Source organism: Bos mutus, chromosome 7 (genome assembly GCF_027580195.1).
Source record: "Bos mutus isolate GX-2022 chromosome 7, NWIPB_WYAK_1.1, whole genome shotgun sequence".
NCBI classification, from domain to species: domain Eukaryota; kingdom Metazoa; phylum Chordata; class Mammalia; order Artiodactyla; family Bovidae; genus Bos; species Bos mutus.
In genome coordinates, this window is record NC_091623.1 from 83,104,230 (window position 1) to 83,115,275 (window position 11,046).

An 11,046-nucleotide genomic window follows, 5' to 3' on the forward strand; every position below is an offset into this window, starting at 1 on the left:
TGATCCGCCACGTACCCACTCCCAAGATGGCTTCTCCCGCAAAGCCCCACAAACGAGGTCAGCTCCGCTAACTGGCTCTGGCGCCATCACATGGTCTCACCTCTTCGCACCTCCTCCGACTCAACGGGCCATTTCCGCCTCGAGGTCTGACGGACGGCCGCCTTATCCAATGCCCGCTTGCCACTGTTCTTGGGCCCACCCCTCGAGCGACCTCCTAGCCATTGGGAGGCGCTGGCGGGGTCCAAGGGGGCTCGCCCCGCCCATCTGCGCGGCGGGAGCCAATGGGCAGAGCGCGCGGGGGACGTGTCCGGGCGTCTCCGCCATTTTGTGAGTCTATAACTCGGAGCCGTTGGGTCGGTTCCTGCTATTCCGGCGCCTCCACTCCGTCCCCCGCGGGTCTCCTGTGTGTGCAATGGACGGGTGAGTAGTGCTGGTTCGCGCTTCCCGGCGCCTATATCGCGATCCAGCCTTTGCCTCGCCGCCGCCCCGGCCTCTTCGGGGCGGTACATTCGGGGCGCCGCTCCGCCTCCACTCCAGGCCCTCGGGCGCCGCCGGGGTTTCTCTCCCTTCCCCCAAGTTCTGGCGCGGTTGCGGCCCGGGATGAGTAGCCGGACGAGAGGCTGTAGGGATCGGGGGCTGGGGGCGGCCGGGCCGAGCCTTGTCCGCTTCCGGTGCCCACGCGGCCCGTCCCGAGAGCACGCGGCGGCTGCGCCGCCCTTCCCGCTTCCCGTCTGGGCCCCAAACGCACGCGCCGCCTTCGGCCCGCCGTGTGGCCCTTGCGGCGCCCCGTACAGTTTCCGCGCGCCCCCTGAGGCCCCCGCGCGCGTGCGCGGCTCCGCGCGCTCTCGGCAACTCTGTCGCGCGTGCGCGGCCTTTCCCGCCGCGCGGACTCTACTCCGGCTTCCCCCGCCCGCCGCGGGCCGGGGCGCGGCTGGAGACGCCGCCCTCCCGCCCGGAAGGGCGCGGGCCCTCCGCCGCCCCCTTTGTTCCCGCCCGGCGTCCCGGGGTGGTGCCCCGGGCGCCTTGGGGGCGGGGCGGCTCCGGACCTGAGCCCGCTCCCCGCGTGCGGAGGTGTCGGTGTAGGCACCGCGGCGGCGGGGCTCAGCCTTGGGAAGCTAGTAGAACCCGGTGGAGCTGCGTTCTCGAGTCTGGGCCCCGCTGGAAGCGTCTGGGGGCAGTTGCGGATGTCTTGTGATGGGGAGCTTCAAGCCAGCCCTGTTTCCTCTGTCGGCCCTACCCGGTGGGGCGGGCAGTTACCAGTGCCTGGAGGGTCACGTGCCTTCGGTGCCTCGGGTTTGAAATGATAGGTTGCAGGCTGAATTAAGGTTAGCCTTTTAGAAAAATTGCTGCAACAAGAGGAACTTGATCTCGTGGTCTGTCGTCCGCTTAGGCTGGGACGTACCTTCCCAGAGAAGCCCCTTCCTGAGCTGGGAGCCGGGAAGCCCGCCGGTCAAGCCCGGTGGGAAGAGCTCTCCTGGCCCCCTGGTCAAATTTCGGAGTTTCCCTTCCTCGTCACGGAAACGTAGTTTGGGGCGCGTCTGCGGCCTCTGGTCGGTTGTGTGGTTGTCTAGGCAGCCGGGCCTGGCCTGGCCTGCTGGTGCAGCTGCAGTTTGGCCTGCCTTTTTGAAAGTCGGGGGACCTTTTGCAGAAAGGCCATCTTTTTTGAAACACTTCCTGCGTCTGCGGTCCTCCCTGAGTAGGAAGCCGCCAGCCGTCCTGGGTTAGCAGTTGGGAAACTGCGTGCTTTTCATTCTTTGTTTTTCTGGGAAGTTGTTTCTTGGCTCAGTAAGATTTTTAAAAATCGTTGACATTAACCCTTAAGGTTTTTGTGGGGAAGAAGTGGCAGTCCCACGGCATAGGCTGGTGAGGCTGTGGGAGGGTCGGATCCCAGGTTGTGGTGAACCCTGAGCCCGATGCTGCAGGCAGTGGCCCCAGGGCCTCTGTCAGCCAGGGGCTTGGCCAGGGGACATGTGACATCACCGGAGGCTCTGGTCTCCTGTGATGGCAGGCTGGTGGCCAGGTGACCTGGTGGGGTGTAGCTGGCCAAGTTCTCCTGAGCAGACCCTTCCTGAGTCTTTAGGTGGCACCCTTCAAGGGCTCTACTGTCCCGAGGGCTTGGCCTGCAGGACCCTGGAGCCTGGGGCAGTCACACACCCTGCCTTCCCTAGCAGGTCACATGGACCCTAGTCGATGAGTAACTGGTGTCCCCTTTTATCTGATCCTTTTCACTGGGTCGACCCCTTTTCAGTCCCCTGGGGCGGCAGCTCTAACCTTGGGCCCCTGAGTTGCCTTTTCACAGCCTGCCTTCTGCTGGAAACCTCTCCCAAGCACTGCGTGTTTCTAGAAAGCAAGCAACGGCATTTCAATCCTAATTAGCATCTAGTGTCTTTCTGAGGGCCTGCAGAGGGGGTGTCTTTGTCTTTGGATGCATCGGAGGCGGGGCCGGGGTCTTGCCGGGAGGGAGGGAGGGGAAAGGAGCCCGAGGACAATGATGGCTCCTTTTCAAGTGGCGATTAGAGAGAGGACACCTCCCTTCCCTTCCCCAAGCCGCCTCATTGCTGAAGTCCTGGAGCAGGGGCTCCTGCCGCCCCTGGAGCCCATGCTGCTGGCATGTGGTGGGTGCTCCTTGCTGATGTCTCCTTTTTCTCTCTCTCTCTGCAGCATCGTCCCAGACATAGCAGTTGGTACAAAGGTAGGCACTGGGGACGTCGCTTTCTCCTTCCGCCCGTTCACTCTGCGGCCTGTGTGCTCCCATTGCCGGGCTGGGGGTGGGGGGTGGTATGCCACAGCCTGCTCTGTAGTAGGAGTACGGGGTGGGTGGCTCCTCTGAGGTGAGGGGCACCCGCCCTGACTTCAGGACCTTTCCCCTGAAGTCCAGAACTGCATCTGGTTGGAGCTGGGATGCCCGCGGGCTGATGGGACTCTTGACAGTTTCAAGTGGAAAAAGTGGAAGTTTCTTCCCCAGGCCGTTTAAGGGGTGGGCATGGGTTGGGAGGATCCCTGGGGATTCTGGGGCGGATGGAGGTGCTTCTGAGGATGTTCTCGTCGAGCTCACTTTTGCTCCGAGAAGGGGGCCTCGCTGGCAGAGACCGGGTGTCCACCTCAGCCCTGGGGGTAGCCCATTATCCCTGGGAGCAGGCAGCAGCTAGTTTCTGGCTGTGGGGCCTGGGCTGGTTTCGGTTTTCCCAGGTGGACTCTTCACACGCAAGCCTTCCTGATCTTCCTGCAGATAAAACCTGTTTGGTGGCGAGAGGAGGGAGGGAGGGGATCTCATCCAGGTGTGCTTGTAACTGGCACGGTGACACCCCCCACCCCCCTGTTTCCGTGGGGGCCCATCCAGCCAGGCCGCTTCCAGAGGCTGAGGGTGCACCAGCGTGGGTGCCTCCGGGAGGGCATCCTGGGTCCCCCCTCTCAGGATAAGCACGAGCTGTGCCCCGAGTGACAGGTGTTGGGATGTAGTGGTGCTTAGCTGCTGCTGTCCCTGGCTCCGGGCACGCTTCGGGGGCTTCCTGGTGGTGCTGAGTTGATTTTAGAGCAGGGGCTCTAGTGCAGCTTGGCCTGCTCTTTGTCCCCCCAGGGTTCTGTCTGTGTGCGCTCTCTGCGCCCCCAGTGGGCAGTCCCTGGTGAGCCTCAGGTCACTACCTGCACTTCCTTATGCTGGGGGGAGGGGGGTTGCCAAGTGGGCAGACCACATAGGTATTCATGCCAGGCAATCTGCTGTGAAAAGGGAGTTGGAGCTAAGAACGACCCCCTCTGGAGGGAGTTCTTCCCCCGTCCATCACCTGTTGACAGGAGCTGAGATGCCCTTTTTAAGGTTGTGCAGCTGGCGTCTGTGTGGGAGCCACTTGGGTGCCCTGTCTATTCTTGTCTAGCTCTGGCCAGGGGGCTTTTGTGACCTGAGGGGAGGGGTTGGTAGGCCTCCAAGTCGACTTCCCTGCAGCTTAGGTGGGAATGGGGCTCAGGTGTGTTCCACCTGGTTTCTGGTTTGTTTAGCCTGGATGAGTCCAGGTCCCCCCCGCCCCACGCCAGGGCAGTGAGGAAAGGCATGATGGGGCAGGTCTGCCTGCTGGTGGGGCTAACACTTTGCTTCATTTACATCCAACTTCAACCTGTACGCATTAAAACCAAGCAGTGCTCTGAGAGCCTCTGGTGCTGGGGAGTTTGGGATCTGGGTTCGTCGGCGTGCCTATAGCTGGCGGTCTGGCAGTGAGGAGGCCCAGAACATTCTCTTAGCCTCATAGCCTTGGCCTGGCTGTGCCCACTTTTCTGTCCTGAGGGCTGGGGAGGGGGTCAGCACCTGAAGGGGCTCTGGGGCACTTCAATGCTGGACCACGGAAGGTGGGGAGGTGTCCTGTATGTGGAGCCTACTTGTTTGTAAGTGGCTGAACTGGCTGGCAGTTTAGGGGAAGGGCAGAGATAAGGTGTCCTTGATGTGAGGAGGGCGAGCTGGCGGAAAGGCGGGTTGAGGGAGAAGGGTCAAGGCTGGGAGGCTGGTCTCCTGTTGCTGCCAGGCGCTGGTTTCATGTATCGAGGAAATCACAGGTGGATGGCCCTCTGGGGTCTCATCGCCCAGCCGGCAGGAGGCTGTTTGCCTTTCTCCTTGTTTAAGCTGCTTCTCAAGGGGTTCTGGAAGTTGATTCTATTAGATTGAGACTAACGAGGGAATTTCTGGACATAACATGGGCTGGGAGCCCACCCACAGGGGCAGTTGGGAAGCCTGTTGGTCACCAAGGTACCTGCCGCCTGAAGAGGTGGTGTTTCTGGTCGCTGGGCTCCGGTTTCCTCAGACTGGAAAGTAGGACATACTCCTGCGGGTGGCCACAGGGGGACAAGGGGGCTTTGTCCTCACGGTCTGTGAGCCTGAGCCATGCAGACCCCAGACACTGGTGAGGGGGGTGGGGAGATGGAAGGTGGAGGTGGCCATGACACGCAGAGGCCTAGGAGGGGACAGCCTCTGTCCCTGCCTGGGGAGAGCCCCAAGGGCTCCACCGGCGGGAAAGGAACTATGTGGGCCCTGGTAGGGAGGATCAGGGGCCTCAGCGAGGACACTGGGTTCACCTTGCTTCTCTTGCAGCGGGGATCTGACGAACTCTTCTCTGCCTGCGTCACTAACGGACCCTTTATCATGAGCGGCACCTCGGCGTCCACAGGTAACCCCACCCGCCCACTGCCCTGCCTGGTCCCTGCACCTGCCTACTGCACAGTTCTGGGAGCCAAGTGTGGGGACTACTTCAGCCCGGAAACCTCCCGGTGCCAGGGAGCGCCCCGCTCTGAGGGAGCCTGGGGTGCCCTATGTGACTCAGTGCTTTTTTGCAGCAAATGGAAACGACAGCAAGAAGTTCAAGGGGGACAGCAGGAGTGCGGCGTGCCCTCCAGGGTGATCCACATCCGCAAGCTGCCCGGCGATGTCACCGAGGGGGAGGTCATTTCCCTGGGGCTGCCCTTCGGAAAGGTCACCAATCTCCTGATGCTGAAAGGGAAGAATCAGGTACGAGGCCTGGGCCAGTTGGGGTGGGTCCCAGAGGCATCCCTGGTATGAGTCAGCTCACCTTGTTCCCATGCCCAGGCCTTCATCGAGATGCACACAGAAGAGGCTGCCAACACCATGGTGAACTACTACACGTCGGTGACGCCTGTGCTGCGCGGCCAGCCCATCTACATCCAGTTCTCCAACCACAAGGAGCTCAAGACAGACAGCTCCCCTAACCAGGCGGTGCGGCACCCTCAGGTGTGGGTGGGTGGGGGCAGGGTGGGGCAGGCGGGGTTGGGGCTGGGGGACTCACAGTACTGTCCTCACAGCGGGCCCAGGCGGCCTTGCAGGCTGTGAACTCAGTCCAGTCAGGAAACCTGGCCCTGGCAGCCTCGGCCGCGGCGGTGGATGCGGGCATGGCCATGGCTGGCCAGAGCCCAGTGCTTAGGATCATCGTGGAGAACCTCTTCTACCCAGTGACCCTGGACGTGCTGCACCAGGTAAGGGCACTGGGCTTCAGCTGTGGGCAGTGGGGCTGGTGCCTGGGCCCAGGCTGACCCACCAGCTTCTCCCACAGATCTTCTCCAAGTTTGGCACTGTTCTTAAGATCATCACTTTCACCAAGAACAACCAGTTCCAGGCATTGCTGCAATACGCGGACCCCGTGAGCGCCCAGCACGCCAAGCTGGTGAGTGGTCCCCAGGGCAGCCGTGCCCCTGGCCGCCAGGCACCTGCTGACAGCCTCCTCACTGTCCTCACAGTCATTGGACGGCCAGAACATCTACAACGCATGCTGCACACTGCGCATCGACTTCTCCAAGCTCACCAGCCTAAACGTCAAGTATAACAACGACAAGAGCCGCGACTACACGCGCCCTGACCTGCCGTCCGGTGACAGCCAGCCCTCGCTGGACCAGACCATGGCTGCTGCCTTTGGTGAGACGCCGGGGGGCAGGCCACCCAGGCAGGACTCGTAGTTCAGGCTAGGCGCCCGCACAGCCCACCCCGCACTTGCGGGTGGGGCCCTGGCAGCCGGCTCGCACCCGTGGGTGCGATGATTAGTGTCTCGTTTGTTTCTAGGTGCGCCTGGTATAATGTCAGCCTCTCCGTATGCAGGAGCTGGTTTCCCTCCCACCTTTGCAATTCCTCAAGCCGCAGGTACTCACATACTCGCCCCAGCGCCGCCTCTGCATGTCCACATCTCGCCAGTAGCTCTGCTTCCCCGGCGGCCAACGTGGCGCAGTACGGGGGTCTAGCCTTCTGGGCGCGGAGTCTGGACAGGGCAGGCGTGGCCGGGCTGCTGAGCCGCTGAGGACCAGCGCCTGTGGTTGGAGGGATGCGCCCCTAGTAGTGCATTTTGAGCGGCCTGGTAAGCGGAGCGGCATGCGCTGGGTGAGCACACCTGAGCATCCCTCCCGGGGGCCAGGCGCCCACACGCGGAATAGTCTTGAGCCTGTTATGCCCGGCATGCTGTTTGCATGGTGACGGGCACCTGCGTGCACGCACAGCCGAGGCCACCGGGCTCGATCTTGTGTCTGAGAAGCCTGAGTCTTCTGTGTTGTTGGCACATATAGGTGGTCAGGCCAGTACGGTGGTGTGCTCTGAGGAGCATGGAGGGTTGCAGGGCTGGGGGCCAGGCTGATGCCCCCACCCACCCCCTGCATCTCTGTTTGCATGAGGATGGGCAAGACCGATTTCCTTGTGGAGACTGTGGGCACCACACTCAGCTAACCCCATTCACCCTGCAGGTCTCTCTGTTCCTAATGTGCATGGGGCTTTGGCCCCTCTGGCTATTCCGTCGGCAGCGGCAGCAGCAGCGGCAGCGGGCCGGATCGCCATCCCAGGCCTGGCGGGGGCAGGCAACTCTGTCCTGCTGGTCAGCAATCTCAACCCTGAGGTACGTGGCGCCTCCGGGAATTAGGAATTGGGAGTGCCCCTAGTCCTAGTGCAGATGGAGCCTCTGACCGGGCACTGGGCTCTGGAGCTGGGCCAGGCCCAGCCAGTGCCCGTGGGCGTCCCCATCCTCCTCTCTGCGCTGACGTCACTCACTGCTGCCTCCTTTCCCGCAGTGCTTGGAGTTCTCTTGTTTCCTTAACATCTTAATTTACGTTCCTAATTTCACGATGTTGAGAGTTGAAGTATTTGGTACATGAGAACAAACTTGAAATTTCCAGCCCAGCGAACCTTGGCCTGCAGAGGGGCGCCTTGAGGGGAGGGTGCAAGCTGAGGCCACCCGGCAGTCCCTGAGGTGGCAGCCAGGCCTGGCTTGTCTTGGGGCTGGATTAGCTCAGGGAGCTGGGGTCCAGTGAGCGAGGCTCAGTATTTGCTTCTCGAGAGACGGGGTTCTTGTTTAATGAGCTGCTCTCCTGCCTGTCTGACCTCGTGTGACTCTCAGTCTCCCCAGTCCTGTCCCAGTTCCTCTGGCCAAGCTGTCCGCTCGCAGCGCCCGGCGAGCCTGACTGGAGGCTCCGGTGCGGGCTGAGGAGACGGTTCCTGGAGGGCCTGGTTGGGGGAGCGAGTGGGGGGCCAGCAGGCGCCGCCTCCTCCCCGCGGAGGGTGCTCCGGCTGTCTGCCCGGCGTGTGGCCTGTAATGTGTGTGGTCTTGACTGATGGGGCACCGCGTGTTTTCTTATGTATTTACTGACCTGTGTTTTTGCTACTTTTTTTCTTTTCTCCCCTTCCCCTTTCCCAATTTTTTTTCTTGCCCTGATCCGGAATTTCTTTGCCAACTGACTGCACGGTACTTCTGCTTCCTGTTGTTGCTTGAAACAAAACAAAACCATAAATAAATAAAAAAAAAAAAAAATTCCCCCTCAAACCCTGCTCTCCGGAAACCAACCTGCCCTTGAATATTAACATCCTGACAACTTCATCATCCATCAACCTGCACGCCTGCGGGGCTGCCTCCTCGTGGTGGACGATTGGCAACTCGCCCCCTGACCTCTCCCTTTCCCTGTCCCTCGCTGCCTTGCTCTGCTGTCCTCTAAAGAGAGTCACACCCCAAAGCCTCTTTATTCTTTTCGGTATGTTATCGTTCACACTTTTATTACCTTGTTTTCATGTAATTGAGGTGGTTGTTACGCCCTGAGATTCCGATGCGTGCGGTCTGGGCTGCGGTTTGCGTATTTATTTGGATTCTATAGAGCATGGTTCCCTACCCGCATGCTGTTGGCAGCGTAAATGTGTCGGTAGCATGCTACAGGATGGTTCCTTGGCAATTGACCTTTCCTGGATTTTATGGCTTCTTTGCGGAAGGCAGCCCTCCCAGTCATGCTCCCTGTGTCTAGACAGGTTCTCAGAGGCAGAATAAGCAAACTGGGGAGAGCCAGCCCTGTGTGGGAGTGTGGGTCGTGGGGACGGTGGGTGGGTGGCTGGGGCCTGGGGCTCAGCCCCCTGTCCCTGTGCTTTTGAAGGCGTGTATGGAGATGTGCAGCGTGTGAAGGTCCTGTTCAACAAGAAGGAGAACGCCCTGGTGCAGATGGCCGATGGGAGCCAGGCACAGCTGGGTAAGGGGTGGCCAGGGAGGGCAGGGCTGTTGGTGGTACCCAGGGCCCTCAGGTCACGTATGCTGTCTCTCCCTCTGCCCCGCCCCCAGCCATGAGTCACCTCAATGGGCACAAGCTGCACGGAAAGCCAGTGCGCATCACACTCTCTAAGCACCAGAGTGTGCAGCTGCCCCGCGAGGGCCAGGAGGACCAGGGCCTGACCAAGGACTATGGAAACTCGCCCCTGCACCGCTTCAAGAAGCCTGGCTCCAAGAACTTCCAGAACATCTTCCCACCCTCGGCCACTCTGCACCTCTCCAACATCCCGTGAGTGCCTCTGCCTCTCAGATGCTTCCATCATCTTATCCCTCATTTCTGGGCACCCCCCCACCCCCGAATCCCTGGACATTCCTGTCCTGAGGGAATGACCTTGACCTTGCACAGACAGGCTTACATCTCTCTCCACTTACAGGCCCTCCATCTCTGAGGATGACCTCAAGATTCTTTTCTCCAGTAACGGCGGGATCGTCAAAGGGTTCAAGTTCTTCCAGTAAGCAGAGTCCCCTCCCCCACTGCCCCTAGGCTCCCTGGCCCCTTGCGGCTCCTCATGCTTGTGTTCTCCCACTCCTTGCAGGAAGGACCGCAAGATGGCGCTGATCCAGATGGGCTCAGTGGAGGAGGCCATCCAGGCACTCATCGACCTGCACAACCATGACCTGGGTGAGAACCACCACCTGCGGGTGTCCTTCTCCAAGTCCACCATCTAGGCCGCCACCCAGGACCAGCCTGCCGGGCACCCGGCAACAACTTCCATCATTCCAGATAAAAAGCCACTTTAAAAAGCAGCTGAAGTGACCTTAAAAGACCAGAGATTTTATTTTTTTAAAAGAGAAATCAGTTTACCTGTTTTTAAAAGAAATTAAATCTAATTCACTTGCTCACCTTGGGGAGGTGGGGTGCCAGCCTCAAGCTCTTGGTGACGGTGGATGGCACCACCCGCCCGGCCCCTGCCTGTGCCTTTGCCGCCTGCAGGGCGGGCGCTCCTAAACCCCCACTTGGCTTTCTTGTGCCTTAAACCCGCTGCCCTGGCAGGGCTTGCGGGGTCAGCCTCCCCTGGGATCATGTGCCTGGTGTGGTGGGGGGCTGTGGCCGCCACCCAATCCTTTAATCAAGTGTGTGATTCTCCCCCAGCCTTGGGGCCTCCCCGGACCCTTCCCTGTTGCTTCTTCAGCTTTGTTTTCACTGTAATCTCTGTATTATGCTTCGATGCAGCTGCAGACACCTGTGCCTAGCAATATTTCCAGTTGACCAAATATTCTAATCTTTTTCATTTATATGCAAAAGAAATAGTTTTAAGTAACTTTTTATATAGCAAGATGATAAAAATGGTATGAGTGTAACCTAAACTTTCTCCTTGTGGTATGACCTTGTATACTGTACTTTTATTTTATTCCTTGTCGTTGAGTCGCAGGGCAGGATCTAGTTTCCAGGGCAGACACAGCGGGGCCGGCATCTGCCGCCCGATGCCTTACTCACACCTGACTGTCCTTTCTCTGAGGACAAGTGCTCTTCAACTTTCAGGGTTTCTTTTTTTCCTGCAAATTTTGGACCAAAGTTTTGTTTCTGTTTTTCTCCTGCCTCTAATGCTGGGACCCCAGGAGGTGGGGCAACAGCCCTCCCCTCCGGTCTTCACGCCTCGTCCTGCACTCACGGGTCCAAGGGGTGCCCTGCACGCAGGCCTCTGCTGGCCGGCCCTCACTTCGGGGCCTGGGCCTCAAGTTTCCATGTCGGGGTGGAACAAGGGTGTAAATATTTATAATTTTTTATACCTGTTGTAAGACGTGAGGGGCAGCAAATGCGGTTTTTTATGGTGACACAGATGTATATTTTGATAACAGCAATTACAGGCTCAGTATTGTAAGGAGCACGGCAGGCCCCGCCCACTGCCGGCTTGTAATGCAGAGAGAACTGAATTAAAGCGATTTTATAACAACTCCTACCTTTTCTGTAGGCTCTTTTTTCCTGTCCACATGTAGAAGGCGGTCTGGCCAGTCTGTACTGGACTCTGAATAAACTCTCTGTATCCTGCAC

General features: G+C 59.6%; 1 protein-coding gene across 1 annotated transcript; it reads left to right on the forward strand.

The window, feature by feature from the left end:
* Positions 1-292: 292 nt before the first annotated feature.
* On the forward strand, positions 293-11,045 carry PTBP1 (polypyrimidine tract binding protein 1). The gene is given in 16 exon segments (XM_005909713.3): positions 293-420; positions 2,662-2,692; positions 5,075-5,150; positions 5,317-5,366; positions 5,369-5,488; positions 5,567-5,713; positions 5,800-5,970; positions 6,048-6,158; positions 6,232-6,406; positions 6,551-6,628; positions 7,219-7,367; positions 8,460-8,493; positions 8,884-8,976; positions 9,066-9,282; positions 9,428-9,505; positions 9,590-11,045. Coding segments are annotated over 16 exon segments (1,671 nt in total). The 5' UTR covers positions 293-412; the 3' UTR covers positions 9,723-11,045.
* Position 11,046: the final 1 nt, after the last annotated feature.